The 24,783-nt window shown below is 64.6% G+C and overlaps 2 protein-coding genes across 2 annotated transcripts; one reads left to right on the plus strand and one right to left on the minus strand.

The window, feature by feature from the left end:
* Window positions 1-15,590, plus strand: HSPA12B (heat shock protein family A (Hsp70) member 12B). Its single transcript, XM_065634111.1, has 13 exons — window positions 1-106; window positions 2,945-3,002; window positions 6,572-6,672; window positions 8,040-8,164; window positions 8,399-8,585; window positions 9,542-9,646; window positions 9,791-9,907; window positions 10,604-10,775; window positions 11,705-11,791; window positions 11,970-12,074; window positions 13,381-13,639; window positions 13,908-14,011; window positions 14,128-15,590. Exons 2-13 carry the CDS (start codon window positions 2,960-2,962, stop codon window positions 14,760-14,762), a joined length of 2,040 nt encoding a protein of 679 aa, XP_065490183.1. The 5' UTR covers window positions 1-106; window positions 2,945-2,959; the 3' UTR covers window positions 14,763-15,590.
* Window positions 15,530-24,758, minus strand: ADISSP (adipose secreted signaling protein). The gene is made up of 6 exons (XM_065634112.1): window positions 24,690-24,758; window positions 22,927-23,029; window positions 20,978-21,120; window positions 19,441-19,579; window positions 16,824-16,946; window positions 15,530-16,229 (listed from the first exon to the last, which is right to left on the minus strand). The coding sequence occupies exons 2-6, from the start codon at window positions 22,943-22,945 to the stop codon at window positions 16,129-16,131; spliced, it is 525 nt and encodes a 174-aa protein (XP_065490184.1). The 5' UTR covers window positions 22,946-23,029; window positions 24,690-24,758; the 3' UTR covers window positions 15,530-16,128.
* Window positions 24,759-24,783: the final 25 nt, after the last annotated feature.

Genomic DNA, 24,783 nt, shown 5'->3' on the forward strand with positions numbered 1-24,783 from the left:
GGCGGGAGCGGGAGGAGGCGCTGGGGGGCGGAGGGAGCCGGACAGCCCGGGGCTGCGCGGCGGGGCCGCACCGAGGGGTCCGCAGCCTGTCCCCCCCACCCCAGAGGTAAGCGGCCGGGGGGCTTCGTGGGAGCTGGGGACCCCCCGAGGGGCGAGGTGGGGCGGCGGTGTCAGCACCCCGGCTGGACGGGACGCCTGGGGTCGCTCCCCAGCCGGAGGGCGCCGGGGGGCTGGGGGTGTCAGGGCCCCGGGGCCCGTCCCCAGTGCGGACACGGGCTGCGGGCGGGGGGTGTGCCTTGAGCCCCCCTGCGCCCCCGTGGGCACCGTCCCAGCACACCCTGCCCTGGGGATACTGGTGCGACTGGCGGGGACACCACCGAGAACCGCGGGGACAGTGCTGTGACGTGCCAGCGCCGTGCAGGGGCTGCGAGTGCCACCACAGCCCGTGCTGGGGACACCCCATGCTGGGGACACCCCATGCTGGGGACATGCCACTGGCTCCCGTGGCCCAGCCGCGGCCACGGAAAGGGGGCGATTCCCACAAACGGCCATAGAAACGCGGATTCGGGGGCTCCCCAGCCCCGCAACCGTGCTTGCTCACGGGGCAAACGCCTCCTCCCACTCCCCGCACATCTGGATCCCAGCCCCACATCTGCCCTGAGCCCCCCGGGGACACCCTGCCGAGCCCAGCCGGTGTCCCCACCACACCGGTGTCCCCACCACGCCGGGCGATGCCGTGCCCAGGCCCCGCTGCCCCAAACCCTCCCAAACTTGTTTCCTTTCCCCGTTTCCGTGAGTCCCTGTGGAGGCGGAAATGGTGGAAAAGTCCTCAAAACCGCTGCAGAGTCCTCAAAACCACGGCTCTTGCACCAGCTGCCAGAGCGAGAGCCGGGAGCTGCGGTGAGACGGGGCAGCAGGGCCCCCCCAAAGCTGGGGGATTCAGCCCGTGTCCCTGGGGGAGCCATGGGTGCAGGCAGGTCTGGGTGCAGGCAGCTCCAGGTTCCGGCAGGTCTGGGTGCAGGCAGCTGTGTGTTCAGGCAGGTCTGGGTGCAGGCAGCTCTGGGTGCAGGCAGCTCCAGGTTCAGGCAGGTTTGGGTGCAGACATCTGTGTGTTCAGGCAGGTCTGGGTGCAGGCAGCTCCAGGTTCAGGCAGGTCTGGGTGCAGGCAGCTGTGTGTTCAGGCAGCTGTGTGTTCAGGCAGCTCTGGGTGCAGGCAGCTGTGTGTTCAGGCAGGTCTGGGTGCAGGCAGCTGTGTGTTCAGGCAGGTTTGGGTGCAGACATCTGTGTGTTCAGGCAGGCCTGGGTGCAGGCAGCTGTCTGTTTAGGCAGGTTTGGGTGCAGACATCTGTGTGTTCAGGCAGGTCTGGGTGCAGGCAGCTGCCCACGCAGGCAGCGCAACCACTGCCCAGGATCTGCTGGAGGACACAAGGGCTCTGCCCGGCGTGTGCCCCGCTCACACGCGTGTGCATGGGAAGGGGGATCCCCTCGTGTCCCCCAGCTGGGATTGTGGGGTGCAGGGCTCACTGGGTACCCCAAAATCTCACCGGGTACCTAAATCCTCACCACGTACCCCAAAACCTCCCCAACGGGGTGCAGAGGCCGGGTGTCTATGAGGAGAAACCCCTTGGGGAGCCAGGGGATGCTTTCACCCCTTTGGTCTCTGCCACCAGCTGCCAGGGTGGGCTGAGCCCCCTCATCATCCTCACCAGGACCCCAGCAGGGCCCTGGCAGCTTGGGGACCCCAGTGGGTTTGGTTTGCTGAGATGGGGTTTTCAGCCCCCTGAGCCCGAAGGGCTGCGCAGGCTCTTGAAATCCCACAATGACAGTGAAAGGCACAAAATATTGGGTCACCGGAGCCCGGGGCCTCGCTGCTCCCCATGCTCAGGTGATGGGGATGGGGACACAGAGGATGTCCCTGCACAGCCCCATCAGGCTGGGATCCAGAGTGACAGACCGCAGCCAGACCCAGAGCAGCACGGGGGGTGTCCGACCTGCAGCCGGGACAAACGGACGCCAAACCCACCAGCTGAGCCCTGAGCGGAGTTTTTGCCGGAGGAAAGACAAACTCCCCGCGGCAGAGGGACGGTCCCTGTGCACATCCTCACAGGGCACTGTCACAGCCCAGCTTTGGTGCTGAACCTCAGCCTGATAGATATAACCCCCCCATACCCCCCAGACCACCAGCAGCACCTGCCCCGCTGCGGTTTGACCCGCAGCCTTCATCACTCGCAGCCTTCATCACTCACCGCTCCTCCTCGTTCGGCCTCTCTGCCAAGGTGGCTGGAGCAGAAATCCCCTTATTTTGAGGAAAAACTCCCCACCTGCCATTTTTAGCACCAATTTTTTTCTCTGGAGGCTGCTGAGAGTGGGATCCAGCTGTGCGGGGGTGGCTTTGGCTCAGACCAGAGCCTCTCCCTGCTGAGCCCAGCCTTGTCCTGGGCCTGGTCCTGGGCCCAGCGCTCGTGGGACAGGCAGCCTGGGAGCTGGTGGGAGCTCTGGCATCAGGCAGATCAGTCAGGTGGCAGCTTCCATGGATAAAATCACTTTAAGGCATCCCCCATCCTCAGTTTCCTCCTTGGATTGAGCCTGAAAATCTGAACCCTCGCTGGTGGAGCATCATTTCACACACATCTGGATCGTGCACATCTGGATTGTGCACATCTGTCTGACCTGCTTAATGAAAGGAACCAGGAGCCCCCCTCCCACAGAGGCTCTGAAGCAGGACAGCCCCTCACCACAGCCCCCACCCCTGCACCCCGAGCCCCCAGACTTTGGGCTCTCCCACCATCCTGGGGGGGCTTCGAGGTGGCCTGGAGCTTGGGCTCCCCCAGGAACGCTCAGGGAGGGCACAGGGACCCGTGGGCACCCCAGCCCGTCACGCTGTGCACCCCCTGCCCAGGGGACATGGGGACACTGTCCCACTGTCCGTCCTCCTCTCCCGCAGCGGGACGGCGCGGCCATGGCGATGCTGCTGGAGCCCGGGATGCAGAGTCTGCGTGTGGGTAAGGCTGCGCCCGGGGGGCCGTGGGGATGGGTGGGGGGTCCCCTGCGCCCACCCCGTCAGCAGAGCTGTGTGACACCGCGGCCCCTCTCCCTTCCCCTCCCCATACACCCCAGTGTCCCCTCCACCCCGCCGTCCCCTCGCGGTCATTGTCCCACCGGGGACACGGAGCAGCCCCCCCACACCCCCCCCACCCTGGAGTAACCAGACCCAGCTGGGGGAGCAAACCCGACCCTAAAACACCCTCTGAGCAGCCGGAGCAAAGTGGCGGCTGCACAAATGAACCCCCTGTGGCCCCCCCAGCATCACTGGGAGCACAGTGCCTCACACACTGGTGGGTACCGGCTTCGGCTTTGCCCCCATGGGAAAGATGCTTCAGGGTGAGGCTCCCGGAGCCCCCGCTCCCTGCCCAGCCTGGGCGATGCTCCCCCCGCGGGGGGGACACCGGCCCCCCCCACCGCGGGGCTCTGCCGAGACACCCGGGGGGACGTTCCCGTTTGTCGGGGATCAAATATTCATGGCGCGGACACGGGGTACAGCGAAAGGCACTTACGGAGCAGGTGTGAAGGGACCGGAGCCGTGTCGGGGGGGAGCAGCCGAGCCCCCCGCCACCCCTCCCGGGGGGACACGGGACAGCACTGTCCCCCAGCAGTGCCATGTGCCGCAGCTCGGCTCCCGGCCGAGGAGAGAAAGCCGCGGGGGTCAGAGACCCCCCTTGCAAGGATGGGGGTCCATGCAGCCCAGCCCGGCCCCCACCCCACGGCTGCTGCTGTGGGGGGTCCCCGAGCACCCCCACTGCAGGCTCTGGGGCTGCCAGAGGGGCCTGGGGAGCCGTCCCTTGGGTGTCCTGGTGCAAACTGGTGGCAAATGGGAGCTGGGGGGGATTCGTCAGGGGACACGGGCGGGGGGACTGGACCCCATGTCCCAGCACTGCCAGAGCTGGCCAAGCTCCTTGGGGACAGCGACCCCCCCTCCAGCAGCTGCCCCCGCCAGCAGCCGGAGCCCCTCCGTCGGCTCCTGCTTTCGCAGGGCGGGTGATTAATCCCCTCCGCTAATTGGAGCCATGTGGCCGCAGGAGCGCAGGCAGCGGGGCCGGGGGTCCCGTGGGGGCTCCTGCAGCCCCCCCAGCCCGGGCTGGTACAGCGGGGTTAACGGGGGTCCCCAGTACAGGGGGCTGCTGGGGGGGCACCTGAGGAGACACAGAGCTGAGGGGCGTCCCGAGGAGGAGGAAGAGGAGGAGGAAGCACCGCGGAGCAAGGGCGAGCGCGCAGCCACCGCGCCACAGTGCTGTCCCCGTGCACACGCACGGACCACAATGGTGCCGTCCCCACGCGTGTCACCACGGTGCCCATCCCCACGTGTGTGCGGGGGTCACCGCGGTGCCCACAGCACGACCCCCCCAGCTCCTGGCACAGGCTGAGCCTCCGTGTCCGAGTCAGCACAGGCGCTACCGGGTCCCACCAAACTGGCTGTTCCACAGCGTGGCCGCGGGGCTGAGCGCGGCACATCGTCCCTTGCCGAGGCGCCGGGTCTCCACGCCCTCGTGCCTCAGTTTCCCAAGTTCTCCCCCCGTTCCCACTGGATACAGCATTTGAGCCGCCGGCCCGGAGCAGCCTCTGCCATCCCTCACCATCACCCCGCCAAGATGAACGAGCATGTGCTTATGTGACGGTGGCTTTTCAGATTTAAAAATAGGCAGCTCTGGAGAGCCACCGCGTCCCTCCGTGCTGCACGCATGGCACAGGCGTTCAGTCCTGACTCTTCTGTCGTTGTCGCGGGGGAGCGATTTTAGGGTTCTGCTTGCTGCAGAACAGTGTTTAGATTTCTTAAAGAGAAGCGCGACTTAAAAGAGTTCGGCGGCGGGTTCACGCTATTATTTACTGCATGGGGGAAATACGCCAAGCCGAGTGCTGCTTACCCTCTCTCCAGGTGCCTGTATCCGCCACGGTGCAAACGGTCAGGATTCCTCTTTCCCCGATCGCCGTTTGCTCCGCACTCTGTATTTTAGAACTCCAGCAGCAAACTTTCAGGCGAGGCCTTATGACCATATGCAGAGCAGACTTTCAGGAGACGAGATTCTCGGAAAATACAAAATTTAATGGAGTGGAATAGCAGAAGGGCTGGCTCAAGCTGGGTACCTGCGCAGAGGTCCGCCTGAGCGTAGAAAACTACAAACTTTTCTATTTTTACAGACCATTCACACCAAGATCCAGTCCAATAGCAGAATTTCGCCACCAGGTCCTTTGGTCCCCATTGGACCCCTTTTCCCTGACTCCACGTGGGCCTTTGTTTTGTTCAGTTGTAGACAATGTTTTTGGTCCATATCCTTGAAGATGCTGTTTTTTCTGGATAAATCCTTTCTTCTCAGTGGAGTGCAAAATAGACCCCACTATGCAGATATCTGTAATGTCTCCATGTTAGCCTTGGATCATTGTTTTCCCAGTCAGTCCCATTTTTCCCAGTAAAACGCAAGCTAGACTTTATCTTGCAGGCATTTAGTGTAGTCTGCAGTTGCTTTTGGTAAATACAAGCAGGACCTCACAGCTTAAAATTTTAGCAAATCTAGTCTACCAAGTAACATGAATCAAAGAGTACACTAAAAATCATACAAAGTTATATCTCTAAATAATCCATTACATTTGGCGTGCATCTACTTAAGCTAAATGATGAATACTGAACTTGAATTGGGCTCATCCACTGACCTCTGAGCAGTAAAACCATTGCCATGCAGCTCACTTATTTAGCAGGGAGAGCTCAAAGTGGCTCATCCAGGCTGTTGTGTTTATAGAATGAAGTGGTTGACTCGTAGTCAAATTGCACACAGTAGGAAAAGTCTGGACGAGACTCCCTGAACCCACAAGCCACCGGCGTTCAGTGGCCGTTCTGCTATTTTGCTGATCAGAGACCCCTTGATGCGGCAGGCAGGGTCCGTTCCACCTCGGCTGGGTCATTTACAGAAGTGTCCCCATCTGCAGCCGCCACCGAGGGTCCCTGTGGACACGACCGGGAGGAACTGGGCTTGCTGGTTCACCCCGCTTTAGGTAGCAGCTGCGGGGTGGGACAACTCTGCCCCCATCTGCCGGTTCCTCCCTGGTGACAGAGCAGACGTCAAGCCAGGGTCTCACCACCAAAACCCGCCCGTGCCAGCGAGCTGGACCCCCCGAAACACCACAACTGATGCTCCAACCCACCTCCGTGCTGAGCAAGAGCCGGTGTCCCCAGCCCAGAGAAGAGGGTCCCTCAGCCCTAGGGCTTTGGCCACTGTCCCCGTCCCCTGCCTGAGCCCCAGTGCCAACACCAGCTGCAGCCAGCTGCTTATAACACCTGCCAGTGGCTCCTCATTTGCTAATTTAATTGGTGCTGATTAGACCCTTCCTTACACACGGTTGAAAACTGTGGGAAGCCTCCTGAGCCCCGCGTTGCCGCGCGGAGCCCCTGCAGCGGCTCGGACCCAAACCCACACCGGCCGCGTCTCCATCGGGAAGCCACGTGTTGTCCTCACCGCGGGGAAGGGTCTTTGGGGGGGACAGGGGCCCGTCCCCATCCCAGCTCTCCCCGCTGTGTCCCCAGGTGCCAGCGGTGAGCGGTGTCCCACACCGTCCCCTCCCGGCTCCCCGGGGACGCCCCGCGACAGCTGCAGCATCGCCCCGCTGACACCCTCCCAGTCACCGGTAAGGGAGTCGGGGGGTTCCCTGGGGGTGTCGGGGTCTGTCCCCCCAGGATTGTCCCCTCTGGTCCTTCCCTGGTCAGCGCTCACCCCCCACTGCCTCCCCTCCCGGTCTGGTTGTCACCGCGCGCCCCAGTATCAGCCGAAGGACGGGTCAGTTTGTCACTGGGACCAAATCCCCCTCAGCTCTGGGATTTATGGGGCTGAGGGTTTTTCCCAGCACAGGGGAGGAGCTGGAGGAGGCACCAGCACCGGTTTAACCTTTTGCAAAGCTCCTGGTCCCAGTTTGCCCCAACCCAGCCACCCCGGGGGACATCCCGGTGTGGGGGGGACGCAGGCGGGGAATGTCCCCCCGTGCTCGCTGTCCCCACAGCTCCTGAACATGCACATTTCCGAGACGACCACCTCGCCCATGCAAATTCCCGGCTTTTTTCACAGCTCCCTAATGTCTGTATGTAATCTGGGTGCGTTAAAAGTTAATGAGGGCTTTCAGCTTTGCATGTCTGCCCCACGCGCCGGGGGGGCTGTGGCGGGCGGTGACACGGGACGGGGCTCGCTGAGCCTTTGCGGCTCCTTCAGCAGCACCGGTCCCTGTCACCTCCCTCTGCCACCACGGGGACGAGGGATGCGGGCATGAAGGCAGGACCAGAAAAGCATCGGCCATGGAAAGTCTCTGAAGCCAGAAACAAGGAAGGAATTGTTGGCCCTGAGGGTGGTGAGAGCCTGGCCCAGGTTCCCAGAGAGGTGGTGGGTGCCCCATCCCTGGAGACATCCCAGGCCAGGCTGGACGGGGCTCTGAGCAACCTGAGCTGGTGCAGATGTCCCTGCTCATGGCAGGGGGGCACTGGGGGAGCTTTAAGGTCCCTCCAACCCAAACTATCCGATGAAGCGCCTGGGCCAGGGAGGTTTTTGTTTGGGAGACCCCTGGGGACCCCTGGGACGGGGTCCCTTGGAGCGAGCTGGGGAGCAGGGAAGGTTTTGGGGAAGCTCAGCTGCAATTTGCCAGGGTTCACATGTGGAGGGCTCAGCACCCCCCAGCCCGCGCAGAAACAGCAGAGGCCGCAGTGTCCGTCCCTCGGGGCTGCCCAGGTGCCCGTGTCCCCCGAGCCTGGTTTTGGGGACAGACCCTGGTGCAGCCCCCCTCATAGAATAGTTTGGGTTGATTTGGAGCTGCGTGAGGGGAGGAATCGCTGCTGGAGAAACCGCAGCATCGCTGCACCCCTTGCCCCGGCGGAATCCGCAGCGCCCGCGGGCCCCATCCGGGAAAAATTCGCCCTTTCCCAGGCTGTTTCGCCCGTTTTCTGGCAGCAGCCAGCCCCGTTCCCTGCCGGCCCCCGAGCCCGCGGTCCCTAACGCTGCCCTCGGTTCCAGCGGAGCGGAGCCCGGTCCCAGCCCGGCCCGCCCTTCGCCGTGGTGGTCGCCATCGACTTCGGCACCACGTCCAGCGGCTACGCCTTCAGCTTCGCCAGCGACCCCGAGGCCATCCACATGATGAGGTGAGGAGCCGGGGCTGCCAAGGGGCTTCTTTTGGGCCCAAACTGGCTGGAATTTGACTTGCTGGGAGCGGGGGGATGGAGCGAGCTGGGCGGTGAACACCCCACCGCGATGGGTGAGGGGTGCTCGGGGATGTCGGTCCCGTCTTTGTCCCTCTGGAGGTTGTGCCCACGTAAATTAATAAATTGGACGGGACCAGCTCTCCGGCCCTGAGGTTCACGGGCTCCTGTTTGCAGGAAATGGGAAGGAGGGGACCCGGGGGTGGCCAACCAGAAGACCCCCACCAGCCTCCTGCTGACGCCAGAGGGGACGTTCCACAGCTTCGGCTACACCGCCCGCGACTACTACCACGACCTGGACCCCGAGGATGCCCGCGACTGGCTCTATTTCGAGAAATTTAAGATGAAGATTCACAGCACCAGCGTGAGTCCCCGGTCACGTCCCCACCTCCCCAGGGGACCTGTGGGGACACGGGCTGGGCTGGGCTTTGCAGAGAAAGGGGGTCACTGGGGGGGGGCAGGAATCTGGGAGGGCTGCAGACCAGCACCCGTCTCCCCGTTTGCTTTACGCTTTGCACATCGCAATGTTTCAGCCCCTTTTGGGGGGTGAATTTTTGGTTCCCCCCACCCCAGGTGGCTGTGGCTGCAGAGCGGCATTTCAAGCCCCTGTGCCACAGCCGGTGCATTTATGGTTGGATTTGATGATCTCGAGGGTCTCCTCCAACCCAAATGATTCCGTGATTTGGCACAGGGGGACAAGCACCCTGCCCCAGGAACGTGGGACGGAGCCGGGACGTGACACCAGCCACGTCCCAGCAACCTGCATGTCAGCATCCTCCCTTTAGCTTTACAGAGAGACAGGCAAAGGCAGCGTTCCCAGAGAAAAGCAGACACTTTAACACATTCCAAAAAGCCCTGGGACTCCTTGTCAGATTTTTCTATTTTCCCTGCCAAAAGAACGAAACAAGATCAATTTTGTAGCCGCTGATCATCCAGCGCTCAAGAAAACAGATTGTGCTTGGAGGCACGCAGCGTACATGGGAAAACACAGTATTTACCACACAGAACTGAGAGTAATTTCAGGAATGAAGTGAAGAAGTAAGACCTGGGACGACATCAGTAAGGTTAGGCAGTTATCTAGTACATTGTGTATTATACAGGACCAAAAATTATAATCCTGTTAGCATAAACAAATCTCCAAATCAGCGGTAGCACGTATATATAAAATTTACATATGAAATACCAGTGTTTGTGTCTCTCACCCATGTAAGCTTTACTCGAATGCTCATTTCTCAAAAGAGCTGCAGGCTTGCCTTTGTGCCATTTGAATGCCGACATTATTAACCACACGAGCCACCCACGCCCCTGCTCTCCCCGCAGGACCTCACCATGAAGACGGAGCTGGAAGCCGTCAACGGGAAGAAGATGCCGGCGCTGGAGGTGTTCGCCCACGCGCTGCGCTTCTTCAAGCAGCACGCCGTGCAGGTGGGACGCCCCGGCTCGTCGCCTCCCTCCTGCTGCTCCCCAAACGGAGCGCGAGCCGTGCCCGGCGTGCTCCCCGCGTGTCCCCGAGAGCCCCGGCGCTGCAGCCGGGGGCGCGCGGGGGTGACCCGGGGGTGTCCCCGGCAGGAGCTGCGGGAGCAGTGCCCGTCGCTGCCCGAGCGCGATGCCGTCCGCTGGGTCATCACCGTCCCCGCCATCTGGAAGCAGCCGGCCAAGCAGTTCATGCGGGAGGCTGCGTATGAGGTGAGGGGACACCGGGGGGGACATTCCTGCACGTCCCCCCGCGCGGGCCCCCCTTTCCTTGCGTAACAGAGGGTGTCCGGGATGTCCTGGTAGCCCGAAAAACAAACCCCCAGCTTAGCGTGCGGATCAGTTTTGTACTGTTAGTGTGAAGTCCCTAGTAGTCTCTCTTACTAATGTCTTTAATTCCCACTCGAATGTGGATAAATGCAGCAGTTTCACCACTGCTGAAGTTCATATTAATGAATATACTTGATTCTAAACGTCCTCAGCATCATGAAGTTAAAAACAATTTAAATATTCTGCGTAATAGGGGCTCTAAAATTTCACACTAGCGGACATGCCAGCACTGAAGTTGAATTTGTGGGGGACATCATTGAAAGATTTCCAGACAAAAGCCACCCTTTGCTGTTGAGATCAGGCATCACCCTTCTAGCAGCTGCATATAGAGATTGTTAATGGTTGGACTCGATGGTCTTAAAGGTCTTTTCCAACCAAAATCAAAGAATCATTTCGGCTGGAAGAGACCCTTAGGATCACTGAGTCCAGCCATAAAACGTTTTTATGGCTGTGTTCACATGGATGACAGCGATGTGCCGAAGCCGCGGATAGGGGAGCCATCCCGTGGCACCGTCACAGCACACAGGGACACCCCGGTGCCCCGTCACCTCCCCTGTGTGACCCCCCTGTCCCCCGCAGGCCGGGCTGGTGTCCCCGGAGAACCCCGAGCAGCTGCTGATCGCGCTGGAGCCCGAAGCCGCCTCCATTTACTGCAGGAAACTGCGTCTGCACCAGCTGATCGAGCTGAGCTGCAAACCCCCGGCCAACGGGCTGGCGCCCGAGCGCGCCATCGACTCCAGCTTTCGGCAGGGTGGGTGTGGGGGCCCGGGGGGGCCGGAGCAAACAGGGCTCTGGGGGCTGGGGAGGGGGCTGAGGCAGCCCCGGGGTGCAGCGGGGGGTCCTGGGCTGAGCGCCGCCGGTGACCCTGGTGCTGGGGTGCGGATGTGGTGCACCCATCGCGGTGCTCGGGGGCCCCCGCGCCAAGGCTCAGGCCCTGCCGGCGGGCGGAGGGGCTCTGGGAGCAGCCCCCAGACCTGTTCTGGTAAAAGCTGTTCGGGTTTCTGGCAGCACTGGTGTGTGCCGGGGCGAGGCCCTGGCAGTAACCCCCAGTTGTAAAGGGGGTGCAGCGACCCCTCACCCCCCCGTGAGGACAGGGCAGGGCTGGGTCCCCTGTGACAGGGACCCCCAGCCTGTCACATCACCTGGCGATGGGGGAAGCTGAGGCCGGGGCGAGTGGGGCACCGTACCAAGGGGAGGCTGTGGCTGGTCCCCTTTCTGGCAGCCGTGGGGTCCCTGCTCTCCACTTTGCCCTTCCCCTCCTTGAGCTGCAGTCCAGGGCTCATTAATGAGGCTAATTAGTGTGCCATGTCCATCCCGGTGTGGCAAAAATAGGCCGGAGTGACCCCCCCCGCCTCCACAAACAACTCCGCACCCTTCCGGGCTGCTTTGATGTCCCCTGCCCCGGGACAAGGGGGGGAGCAGAGGAAACCGCACCCGGGCTGGGGACAACAGGGGCTGGGGTGGCATCGCCCAGGGCCACCCCGGGCACCGCCGGACGGATGGGGGGGGTCGGGGGGGCTGGACCAGTTCCTCCACACTGGAGCTGGGGGAGCAGCGCTGGGTGTCCCAGTTGGAGAGGAGCAAGAAACCAGTGGTCCCAGTGCGGTTCACACCCGGCGGGGGGGACCCAGGGATGCTCCTGCCCCCCCAGCCTGACACTGTCCCCCGCTCTGTCCGCAGCCCGGGAGCAGCTCCGGCGGTCCCGGCACAGCCGGACCTTCCTGGTGGAGGCGGGGGTGGGGGAGCTCTGGGCCGAGATGCAGGCAGGTAGGAGCAGAAAGTCAAAAACCGGTTAAAGCCGCATTTCCCGCGGGGGAAGCGCAGCCCAGGGGCCGTGTCCCCGTGTCCCCCAGCCCGCGGGTGGGTGTCCCGGGGGTCAGCCTGGGGGACACCCCGCGGAGGGGGGGGCACACGGGACCCGCACTGGCCGCTGTCCCCGCGGCAGGTGACCGGTACATCGTGGCGGACTGCGGGGGGGGCACCGTGGACCTGACCGTGCACCAGATCGAGAAGCCGCAGGGGACGCTGAAGGAGCTGTACAAAGCCTCAGGTGGGCGGCGGCCCCTCCGGGCCCCCCTCCCCGGCCGGGGTCCCCTCCTGTCCCTTGCAGGGTTGTGGCTGGGCTGGTGGCACCACCTGGTGTCCGCGGGGAAAAGGACACGGGCGGGGGCCCGGGGCAGGGAGGGAGGGGGAGGTGGGCGGGGGGGTCGGGGGGTGCTGGGTTGGGGGGGGACAGGGGTGCTGGGCTGGGGGGCTCAGGTGGGTTCGGGGGGACGGGACTCAGGTGGGGCAGGAGTGCTGGGCTGCGGGGCTCAGGTGGGACAGGGGAGCTGGGTTGGGGGGGTCAGGTAAGACAGGGTGCTGAGTGGGGGGCGCTCAGGTGGGAGACAGGGGTGTTGGGGGCTCCAGTGGGTTGTGGGGTGACAGGGACGGGGTGCTGGGCTGGGGGTCAGGTGGGACAGGGTGCCGGCGAGACAGGAGTTTTGGGCTGGGGGGTCAGGTGGGACAGGGGTGTTGGGCTGGGGGGCTCAGGTGGATTCGGGTGGGACAGGGGTGCCAATGGGAAAGGGGTGCTGGGTTGTGGGGTGACAGAGGGACGGGGTGCTGGGCTGGGGGGGTCCCAGTTGCACAGGGATGTGGCTGGGAGAGGGTGGGGTGCAGGGGGGACAGGGGGACCGGGGTGGCTGCAGAGGAGACAGGGCAGAGGCTGATGCCCACGGCACCCTGGTTTGGGGACACAACCTCCCCCCCGATGGCCCCACATTCTGTGGATCGCAGCCCCCAGTGCCACCTGGGCACTCAGGAAAAGCGCAGGGTGACAGCGCTGTGACATGTCCTGGTCCGTGGGACATATCCTGGCCTGTGCCCATGGGCTCCCCACTCTGCTCCTGGGGGGCATGCGGAGCCCCCAGCCTCAGCCTATCTGGGGGGTGACATTATGGGACATGGTGGCCGTGCACCCCTGGAGAAACGGGGGCTCGTGGGTGACAGCCACCAACCTGGGCTGTCCTGCAGAGCCACGCCATGGGGGGACACTGAGCCCCGCCAGGGACCCCCGACAGGGTCCCCTTAGTCCAGGGGACCACTGTCCCCACCGCCACCCTGCCTGCCCTCCTGGGGGACATTCCCATGGCCACTGCAGGACCTGCCCCTGTCCCCTGGGCCAGCCCTGGGCGGGGGTTCCCCTCCATGTCACCCCCCACCCAGTGGGGCTGGGGGGGACACAATCTTGCATAAAGAGTGCCCCGGCTTTGCTAGGTGATGCTGGGGGGGTCTGGGGACATGGTGATGGGGGACGTGGGGACACACGTGCCATGGGGACACTGCCTGACCCACCCCCCCCCCTCGTTCCCCAGGGGGTCCCTATGGGGCCGTGGGGGTGGACCTGGCCTTCGAGCAGCTGCTCTGCCACATTTTCGGGGCGGATTTCATTGCCACGTTCAAGGCCAAGCGCCCGGCGGCCTGGGTGGACCTGACCATCGCCTTCGAGGCCCGCAAGCGGGCGGCCGCCCCCTCCCGCGCCAGCCCCCTCAACATCTCCCTGCCCTTCTCCTTCATCGACTTCTACCGCAAGCACCGCGGCCACAACGTGGAGACGGCCCTGAGGAAGAGCAAGTGAGACCCCCCGGTGGGACAGTGGGGTTTGGGGACACCTGGGGGGTGTGTGACCCTCAGGAAGAGCAAGTGAGACCCCCCTGGGGGGGTGACAGAGTTTGGGGACCCCTGGGGAGCACATGGCCCCAGGGGGGCTTAAATGGGGGGCACAGGCAGGTGGGGTGCTCGGCTCATGGGGCTGCTGGGCTGGGGGAGGATTGGGCAGAGATTTTGGCGAGGGGCGGCCCTGGACCCTCTGTCCCCCCCCAAACCCCGTGTCCCCCCGCAGTGTGAACTTTGTGAAGTGGTCGTCGCAGGGGATGCTGCGGATGTCGGCGGAGGCCATGAGCCAGCTCTTCCAGCCCACCATCAGCCAGATCATCGCTCACATCGGTACGGCCCGGGGGGGCTGCCCCAGCCCCTGTGTGTGTCCCCCCACAAGGGGTGTCCCCTCTCCCGGGGGACACGGCCCCCCAGCCCTGCCCACCGCCCCCTTCCTCCCTCCCCAGCTGATCTCCTGAAGAAGCCGGAGGTCCAAGGCATCAAGTTCCTTTTCCTGGTGGGGGGGTTCGCCGAGTCCCCCATGCTGCAGCACGCCATCCAGGCGGCCTTCGGCCCCGCCTGCCGCGTCATCGTCCCCCAAGACGTGGGGCTGACCATCCTCAAAGGCGCCGTCCTCTTCGGCCTCGACCCCACCATCGTCCGCGTCCGCCGCTGCCCCCTCACCTACGGCGTGGGGGTGCTCAACAAGTTCGTGGAGGGGAAGCACCCGCGGGAGAAGCTGCTGGTGAAGGAGGGCAAGAGCTGGTGCACCGACATCTTCGAGAAGTTCGTCTCGGTGGACCAGTCGGTGGCCCTGGGGGAGGTGGTCCAGCGCAGCTACTGCCCCGCGCGCCCCGGCCAGCGCAAAACCATCATCAACATCTACTGCAGCGCCCGCGACGACGTGCTCTACATCACCGACCCCGGCGTGCGCCACTGCGGCACCGTCAGCCTGGAGCTGGGGGACACCGGCGGGCCCCCCCGCGCCCGCCGCGAGATCCGCGCCAGCATGCAGTTCGGGGACACCGAGATCAAGGTCACCGCCATGGACATCTCCACCTCCAAGACGGTGCGAGCCACCATCGACTTCCTCTCCAACTGAGCCCCGGGAGCCGCCGCACGCTCCGGACCCCCACCTGCCCCCCCGTCACCACGGGACCCCCCCCACAGGCCGAGAGACCGAGCTGAGCTGCGAGGCTGACACCGCGCTGGGGGCCCCCCCTGCTCGGGGGACACCCCAGAGATGCTCCCCGTGCTGCCCCCATGGGAGTGAGGGGGACTGACCCCCCCCCAGCATTGCTGAGTGGGGGCGGGGGGCCCAGGCTGCCCCCCAGGTAAGAGTAAGGGCCCCCACCAGCCTCTGTAAATATCATTACGTGCATTTTCTGTGCCCTCACATTTCTACTTTTTTACCTATATTGCACATCACCCTCACAGCTGGCAGCCCCCCAGGGCTTCACTGATGGGGACAGTGATGGGGACAGTGCCCCCTCCCTCACCTGGACCCCTTTTATCCGGAGGTGGAGGGGGCATTGACAGCACTAAGCCCCCCACATCCCAGGGTGCACAAATCAATGGACGTGACCCCCCCCGTGCAGGCCCAGGAGCCTCCGAACCAGCCCAGCGCTGCAGGGATGGGGCAGCTGCATCCCCCCCGTGTCCCCTGTCCCCCCAGGAGTGTCCCCTGTCCCCGCCAGGGTATCGCCTGTAACCCCCCCCCGTCACAGCAGGTTTTAATCAGCTCCAACGCTCTGGGGGGGGTTGAACGGGGGCGATCTGAGCTCCAGAACTTTCTCAGCTGCAGTTTATTATTTCCCTCTATAGATTTTTGTACTTAATCCCCCCCACACACACACACGGAGCCGTGTGTATATATACAGCTCTATATTTATATATATATATGTAGGCACATAAAGCCTCCTGTTGCTTCCTGAACTGAGCCACTTCTTGTACCACGGGTCGTACCGGGGGAAAAAAGAAGAAAAATAGGAAAAAAAGGGAGAAAAGGGAAGGCAACTAAGGCAACGGCTGTGCCATGGGGGGGATGGGGACAGGGACACCAGACCCTGGCTCCAGCTCTGGGGGCCAGCCCCCCCCCGCCAACAGCTGCATCCTGCCCCCATCTCAGCTCCAAACCCCAGGTGGGAAAACGTCACCCTGGGGGGGCTCCCCTGTCCCCAAGTGTCCCCTCTCCTGGGGGTAAAAGCAGAGGGACAGCAGCAGCAGCTGGAGGCAGAAGCGGGATCCCCCCCCGAGGCGTCAGCAGATGCTCCAGCATTTGGGGACCTCCCCCCAGACCCCCAGCAGCAGTAACAGCTGGGGGGGCAGCAGGTCCCCCCCAGCTCTGTGGTGGCCACAGAGCAGCAGCCCCCGCGGTGGGGGGAGCTTTGGGGTGCATTGCTTTTTTTTTTTTTTTTTTTTTTTTAACATTTTTTGTCGCGGGGAGCGGCAGCGGGGGGGCCCGGGGGTCAGTCGAAGCCGTGCCAGTCGCTCTGCTCCGAGTCGTACTCCAGCTCGGCGCCGACGCAGCGCACGCCGTCCAGGAGCATCGGCGTGCCGTGGTGCCGGTCTGCGGGACAGCGCACGGTGGGGACAGGGCACGGCGGGGACAGGGCACGGTGGGGACAGGGCAGCCACCTCCCCCCCGGGGGGCTCCCGGCCCCTTTCTGGGGGAGTTTTCAGGCTCATAAGTGCTTGGCCTCCCCGCATGGTCCCCACACAGGGATGCTGGGTTTGGGGTGAGGGGAGGGCAGGGGGTGGCCCTGACCTCCACACTGCACCCCACTCCATGAACCCTTCGGGGGGGGCAGCTCACAGCCCCATCCCCTGTGCTGGGGAGTTTTGGGGTGAAAGGTGTCTGGTTTAGACAATTTCACAGAAGTGTCCAGCAGGTGGGGAACACCTGCAGCGGCTGAACTGGGAGAACTGGGGGGAACTGGGATGGGGAGCGGGAGGATGGAGCTGGGTCCGAGGGGACGCGGGGAGGATGGAGCAGGGTTTGGGGATGGACAGGGAGGATGGAGCAGGGTTTGGGGTGCAAAGAGGATGGAGCAGGGTTTGGGGTGCAGGGGACAGAGCAGGGTTTGGGGTGCAGGGGACAGAGCAGGGTTTGGGGACACAGGGAGGACGGAGCAGGATCCCCTGCCCGCCAGCAGCCCCTTACCCATGACCCGGGCTTGGACCATGACCTTGACACTGACGCCTTCGCCGGCCTCGCTGGCCAGGACCAGCTCCTCCTTCAGCACCCCCTCCTTGTGCGCCGTGTACTCGCACTTCACGCTGTAGCCTGGGGACACAGGGACAGAGTATATATATATACATATATGTATATATAAGCACACATACGTATACACACACACACGTATACACACATATCTATCTATCTATCTATATATATATATATATACAGGCACAGAAAGTCTCCTATTGTTTCCAGAACTGAGCTGCTTCTCCTCGTCCACGTACCACAGGTCTTACCAGGAAAAAAAAAAAAACAGCACACCACCACCAGGAAAAGAATAAAAAAAGAAAAAAGGGAAGAAGGAAAGGAAAGGAAAGGAGAAGAAGGGAGAAGGGAGAAGAAAAAAGGAGAAAAAAAGGGGGAAAAGAAAAAAGAAAAAAGTGGAAAGAAAAAAGGGAGAAAAAGGAAAAAACAGGAAAAAAAAAAGAAAAAAGAAAAAAAATTAAAAAGGGGGGGGAAAGAAGGAAAAAAAATAAAAAGGAAAAATCAGCAGGCCACTAAGGCAATGGCTGCGCTGCGAGCACGGGCCAGGGCTGGGCACAGCACAGGGACCCCGGGGATGGAGCCACCGAACCGCTGCACAGCACCGGGCTCCTGCGGCTGCCACCGGCGTGCGCGGCGTCCCCAGAGGCTCCTGTCCCCAAAGCCTGGCCCTGAGCCCGGGCTGAGCGTGCCAGCCCCAGCTGGGGAGGTTCAAGCAAACCAAGCTTAAGTGCTTTGCTGGGCCCGGGCCAGCGGCAGCGCGGGAAGAGCCACCGCCCGTCCCTGCACCCGGGACACCGGCTGCTTGTCAGCCAGAGCCAGCGCACGGGACACACCGAGTGTCCCAAGGCGCTTGTGGTGGCCTCGGAGCAGGTCCTGTGTCCCCGAGACGGCTGTCACCAAACACAGGGTGACACCAGAGCCGCCCTGTGCAGCTCTGCTCCCGTCTCTCACGGCCAGGCTGGTGCCTGAGCCTGATGACTGCTGGAGCAAACCCCGTCCCTGTCCCCAACAGCCTGCAAACCCCGTCCCTGTCCCCAGCAGCCTGCAAACCCTGTCCCTGTCCCCAACAGCCTGCTGGAGCAAACCCCATCCCTGTCCCCAACAGCCTGCTGGAGCAAACCCCGTCCCTGTCCCCAGCAGCCTGCAAACCCCGTCCCTGTCCCCAGCAGCCTGCAAACCCCGTCCCTGTCCCCAGCAGCCTGCAAACCCCGTCCCTGTCCCCAACAGCCTGCAAACCCTGTCCCTGTCCCCAGCAGCCTGCAAACCCCGTCCCTGTCCCCAACAGCCTGCAAACCCCGTCCCTGTCCCCAGCAGTCTGCTGGAGCAAACCCCGTCCCTGTCCCCAACAGCCTGCAAACCCCGTCCCTGTCCCCAGCAGCCTGCAAACCCTGTCCCTGTCCCCAACAGCCTGCTGGAGCAAACCCCATCCCTGTCCCCAACAGCCTGCTGGAGCAAACCCCGTCCCTGTCCCCAGCAGCCTGCAAACCCCGTCCCTGTCCCCAGCAGCCTGCAAACCCCGTCCCTGTCCCCAGCAGCCTGCAAACCCCGTCCCTGTCCCCAGCAGCCTGCAAACCCTGTCCCTGTCCCCAGCAGCCTGCAAACCCCGTCCCTGTCCCCAGCAGTCTGCTGGAGCAAACCCCGTCCCTGTCCCCAGCAGCCTGCAAACCCCATCCCTGTCCCCAGCAGCCTGCAAACCCCCGGCTGCTCTTTGTCTCTGCAGCCACAAGAAGCAGCAGCTGATGGACGCACCCTGGGGGGAAAAAAGAGCATTTAAGCTCCCGATTGCAGATGACAAATTCTGGGGAGGTGGGTGTGCAGGGGATGGAGCCGGAGCCGCGGGGCTGTGACTGACCGCAGGCTGCCGGTGGGGACGGGACAGCCCGAGCGGGACCGCGGGGCAGCCGGAAAGGGGACGGGAAGGCCGGGGGGACAGAGCGGCCGGGGGGACCCCCAGCCCGGCAGGGCTGATCGCGGGGGCTCGATGGCGCTGAGCTGGGGGGGACACAGCCCCAAGCAAAGCCCCAGCAGCAGCTTTGCGGAGCCACGTGCCGATGTTTCAGGACGTTAATTCTCCTTTTCTCTACAAGAAGAGAATTAGCAAGAGGGCTGGAGGCAGATGGAGAGGTGACCCCCCCTCGGCTTCAGGCATGGGCACAGCAAAGTGCTAAAAATCCCAGCGGGTCTGGGCTCTGTTCCACCCATTCCTGGATTAAAAAGCCCCAAAAGCCGCTCACCCAGCGCCCGGGTCGGGCTCGGCCATGGTTGCAAACACCGATTCCTTCTCCATGGGGCAGAGCTGCCCGATGTTTGCGAAGTGCTTTGGGGGCCGCTCAGCCACCAAGGTTCCCAGGAGGCAGCAATAAAATCCATCCCCAGGGGGTCCCGGAGGGCTCTGAGGTCCCCAAGCGAGAGGAATTGTCCCCGGTGCCTGCCAAGGGCTCAACACGCCGGCCACGGGAGCACCAGGACCGGGGCAGCCCCCACCCCATGGAGATACCCGGTGTGTCCTCCCCACAGGGGACAAAAGGGGGTGACAAAAGCGGGGGGACCTTACCTTCAGGCAGGGGGGTGACGGCGATGACGCGGAGGTTGAGGTTGGGGACGGGGACAGCACAGACGTCCCTCCCCAGCCGCTGCAGCGGGGGCAGCTGGAACGTGATCTCGTACCTGTGGAGGATCTTCAGGAAGCCCACCTGCGGGGGGACACGCATGGGGGTCACAGCTGGGGGGCTGGTCACACGCTGCCATCGTCCCGTCCCCTCCGTCCCACCATGGGGACAGGGACCCACTCGGAGCCCGCGGGAGGGCGGCGGCAGCCGCTGTTTCCTAAATAATTGGGAAAACGTAACAAACACACCTAAAGCAGCAAAACCAACCAGTTCTGGGCAAAGCCCCGGGAACGACCAGACCCAGGCGCTGCGGGAGCCCAGACCCATTTTCCCAGCACAAGCTGCTGCTTCTGGTCTCTAAAAGCCCAGATGTTTCCAAGATCACGTCTCCAAAGCTCATTTATCCACCGCCACGACGAAAACCAGAGCCCTCAGGGAGCGGCCGCCTCCGGCGCGGGGTCTGGGCTCCAGCGCGCTCCAAAAAGCCATTTTGGGAAGGGAACGGCGGGTCCCGCCTGCGGCAAAGCTCGGGAGCCACCGGCAAAGCCGCCCCGAGCCCAGAGCTGAGCCAGGATCCGGCCCTGGGACGCAGGTATATAAATATATAAATACGTCTATAACACATATATAATACATACACACACCTACACATTGATCTACACACAGAAATACAAAATTCGTGTGGTATGTTGGCACATTCCTGAGCATGAGCGGCTCCAAGGCACCACAGGAACTGGGAGAAAGGTGGACGAGCAGCTTTGGGGATTTAAGGCCAGGAAAAGGTGTTTGGGCAGCGCTGGAGGAGCCTTTTCTCCGCAGCGGAGGGGATGGGGGGCTCCTCCTGCCTCCCAAACGCACGGGGGGTGCGGGGAGAGGAGATGAGGGGAGGGACGTGGGGCTGGAGGGGGACACGGGGACAAGCCCGAGGACATTTCCACGGGACGAGGATGCTGCTCGAGGTGCCGCCGCCGCGGGGGAGCGCGAGGGAAACCGCTGCAAAAAGCAAAGTGTCGGTAAAGATTGTTCACCCCGCCTGGGGCCACCAGTCTCAGCACCGTTTGGGAGCCACCGTCGAGTCCAAGGCGATGCCACCGCCATCCCGCGGACAGGGGCACATGGCGGGGGGGCTCAGCTGGCTCCAGGGGACTGACCCCCCCGCAGCCCCAACCTGGCCCCCCCAAACCGCAGGAACCGGGTGCTGAATGGGCGAATCGGGAGCAAAGCGCCCACACTTATACCTGCGCCTTCAGGAGCTGTCCCCAGGGAGGGACACGGGTTCTTGGGGTGCTCCCAGCCCCCCCCAGCACACCAGGGAGCTGGTGGGGCCAGAAACACCCCCGAATATCTGAGGAGTGTGGTGGGGCAAGAGCAGTGTCCCCCCCAGATGGAAACCACCCCCCAGGATGGCCCCAGTCCTGCTGCTGGGTGCAGCGGGTGGCACCAGGTGGCACCGAGACGCCCCCTTGTCCCCCAGGTCCCCACCTTGACGAGGAAGCTGCCGTCCCTCTCCTGCGTCACCATCACCGCCGAGTCGTGGAGCTTCTCGTCGAAGCGCACGTGGCCGTGGGCGCCCTCGGGGGGCTGGCTGGGGGTGAAGCGCACGGCCCCCCCCTTGGCCTTGCTGCCTGCACAGAACAGAGCGCCGGTGTCACCCCCTGCCCGCCTGGGACACCACCCCGCTGTCCCCAGCCCCGTGTCCCCCCGGGGATGGAGCATCATCGGACACGGAGGGGTTTCCCTGGTTTCCCCCCCATCTCGTTTCAGAAACGCCCCGTGCCACGGGCTGGGGAGGGGGCACAGGGGCACTGGTGACAAGTGGTGACAGCGAGGTGACCCTCCAAGCAGGGGGGGCACTGGGACCTGCCACCAGCCCAGGGGCTGCAGGGGTCCCATCCGCCCCCCCCAGCTCGGCAGCATTTGCTCTCCCCCATGGTTTTCTCAGCACAGAGGAGCGGGACAAGCGGTGACACGGGCTGTGCTGGGGAGGGGACACGGCTGGGACGAGGACAGGACAGCTCCCCCAGGGTGCAAATCTGCCCTGCATGTTGGGGAGCAAACCCCACAGCATCCCAAGAAAACTCAAAATGTCACAGCCCTGCGAGGACAGACACCTGCCTGGGGACACCGAGGTCCCCACGGCCGGCACAGAGGCACAAACGCTACATGCCCTTTTGCTCACACCTTTGCAACCTGCTCTCTGCGAGCTTGCACGAAAAAACAGCCCCTCCTGCTCCTCGGGACACCCCGGGATCCCCGGCCCCGCTCGCATCCATCTGCCCGCGGCCCCGAGCAGATTGTCGCCTCCTCAAAGAAAAGGCTCTTTGTGCCGGGGCCGGCTGGAAACGCCGCGGATTTAATAACCCGGCATTGTTCAGCCGGAACAGCTCGGCAGAAATCCCTTCTCCGCGCGGGGGGAACGGGGGGAACGGGGGGAACGGGGCTCGGCCGCTCGCGGGGCGGGGAGGGGGACGCGGGTGGGACCGAGACCCCGTGACAGTGCACGGGCACCCGCTGCCCGTGAGGGTGACGCGGGGACCCCCGTGGGTCCCGAGCGCCGGCTGGGAGCTGCGGCACCGGGCAAGGTCCCAGCCTGCGGTTGCCACCCGCGTCCCCGCGGTCACGGCAGGAGGGTCACCGGGACCTGCCGCACCCCTGGGCACCGGGGACAGAGCAAAGAGGCCGGAGCCGCGACCGGGCGCACAAAGGGAGGTGAAATCACGCCCGGCGGCGGCACAAAGAGCCTCCTCGGTCTTTGTCTCGGCGCAGGGAGAGCCGGGCGCTGCCGCCACCGGGCACCCCGCACCAGCCCCTTTCGGGGTCCCCTCTGGCACGGCCAGAGCCTTTCGGGGGGTGGCTGGAGGCTGGGAGCACCCCGGGAGCACCCCGCACCCACCGCCTCCCGCAGCAGCCCTGCCCAGGGTGGGGGGTGCCGGGGGTCGTGCCCATCACCGGAGCGGGGACGGCAGATAAGCGGTGCCAGCAGAGTCCCCCGGAGCCCCCGCGCCCCCCTCAGTGGGTGCTCGCTCACAACTCGCAGCAAAAAACCAGCAGCAATGTCCCCCCCGCAAGACCCCTGACACCTCGAACCTGCCCGGCTGCTCCCTGGGCATGGGGGGGCAGCTCCAGGCAGCGCTTGAGTCCCTGGCTGGGGGCAGAGGGACCCCCCGGCAGGGTGGGGGCAGAGGGACCCCCCGGCAGGGTGGGGGCAGAGGGACCCCCCGGCAGGGCGGGGGCAGAGGGGACCCCCCGGCAGGGCGGGGGCAGAGGGGACCCCCCGGCAGGGCGGGGGCAGAGGGGACCCCCCGGCAGGGCGGGGGCAGAGGACTTTTGCCAAAAAGGAACATCAAATTCAGAGGCTGGCCCCGGGTCCGGGCAGGCAGACCAGGAGGGGCTGAGGTGCAGCGTGGCGGGAGGGGGACGCCGGGACTCACCCTTGCCAGCCGTAGCCATGTGTCCCCGCAGCGGTTGTGTCCTTGTGCGAAACTTCAGAGGCGCGGGCAGGAGGCCATGCTGGCCTGGCTGCCAGCGCCGGAGCTGGGGAGGGAACGGGCAGCGTCAGGCAGGGTGGGGACACCACGGCACGGTGGGGACACCACGGCACGGTGGCGGCTCTGCCCGGCTGCAGGCAGCGTGCCAGGGCCTGTGCCCAGCCCTGCCTGCGAAGGCAGGACAGGCAGCCCCCCCGCCAGCCGGGACTGCCCCGCAACGGGACGACTCGCACCTCTGCACGGCGGGCAGGACGCGGCCACCGCGTCTCCCGACCATCAGCACCCAGCAGAGCGCCTCGTGCCTCAGTTTCCCCATTTCCCCTCCCCACGAAGGCTCCGGCAGCCCCACACCGAGCCCCGAGCTGGGGAAGCCTCACATGGTGCCAACAATAATGCAAACCCCAAACCCGGCCCCCCAAACCCTTCCCTGGGGCCAGCCTCTCCCGCACGGCCCCACCAGATAACGGGGGGCACCCACCAGCACCCCCAGCCCCGGGGTGGGCGCTGCCTCTGCACCGAGACAGAGGGACCCACCGGAGCCAGGCTGGGGGTGCTGGGGCTCACAGCCCCCACGTGTGGGTTTGGGATCCGACACCCCAAAAACCCCTTTGGTGGAAGACGAGGCTCAAACCTTCCCCCTCCCCGGCAGGGCTCAAACAGCCCCCCTGCCCCTCGGGAGCCGAAATACGGGCTGGTCCCACCACCGACGCCCCATCCCACGGCCGGGCCCCCCCGAGGAACCCGCAGCGGGCCGCAGGTGCCCAGATCAGCCCCGTCAGCAGTTCAGCCGGCCGAGCACAGGGAAATTCATGGGAAAAGCGTCAACGGTGTCAGCCTTGGGGGAAAATAACGTAAAGACAAGCCGAGCTGGAAGGGTGGGGGCTCCCGGGGCCGGGGGGGCCCAGACCCCTGTCACAGCCCGCACACCCCACAGTGCCGCTGCCCAGAGATGAGATGATCAGCCTGGAAAAGAGCCGGGAGGGACGAGCACAGGATTTGGGGACACCTGAAGGGACACAGGAACGGGGCCATGGGCAGCTCGGGGTGGGAGAGGATCCCGGGAGAGGACACGGCCCCACGGGTGGGCTGGGGTTGGGGACACGGGTGGGCATCGTGCGTGGGCTCACACCGGGGGGGAACGTGGGGCCCACGGGCTCCCCGTGTCCTTGGCGGGGTCAAGACCCCCCGGCTGCATCCGCGGGGTGGGAGGCACCCCACGGACCCCACGGACAGTCGCACCCCACGGACACCCCCCGGCACCCCGGGTTCAGCTCCTTCCCGGGCTCCCCGGCACTCCGAGGCCGGGGGAGGCGGCGGGATGGAGGCGGCGGCGCTGCCGCGCGTCCCCCCGCGCCGGGTGGCCCCAATCTGCCTCCGCCATCACCCGCGCGGCCCCGGTTCCCGTCACGCGTGGGTGTGGGTATGGCCCCCCCCGTGTTCTCACCCCCCCGCCGGCTCAACCCCGGTGCTGCGAGAGGGGACGCGGCGATCGGGCCCCGGCCTCGACGCTCCCTTCTGCGCAACGGGCGGCGGGGCGAGCATCCCGCCCCAGCCCACCGGGGCAGCGGGACCTCACCGGAGCGGCTATGCCGGGAGGGGGCAACGCCGGGAGGGGGCCCCGCCGCCCCGGGCAGGGGAAGCCCCGGGGACCCCCCTCTGCTCCCTCCCGTCGCCGCTGCCGCTGCCCCCGCCCGTCCCGCACTCACCCCGGCCGGCGCGTCCCGGACGCCGCCGCGCTCCCCGCTCCCCGCTTCCCACTACCGGGACACGCCCCCTTCCTCCTATTGGCCTCGGCACACC

The sequence above is a fragment of the Caloenas nicobarica genome, chromosome 4, assembly GCF_036013445.1.
Source record: "Caloenas nicobarica isolate bCalNic1 chromosome 4, bCalNic1.hap1, whole genome shotgun sequence".
In the NCBI taxonomy this organism is placed as follows: Eukaryota; Metazoa; Chordata; class Aves; order Columbiformes; family Columbidae; genus Caloenas; species Caloenas nicobarica.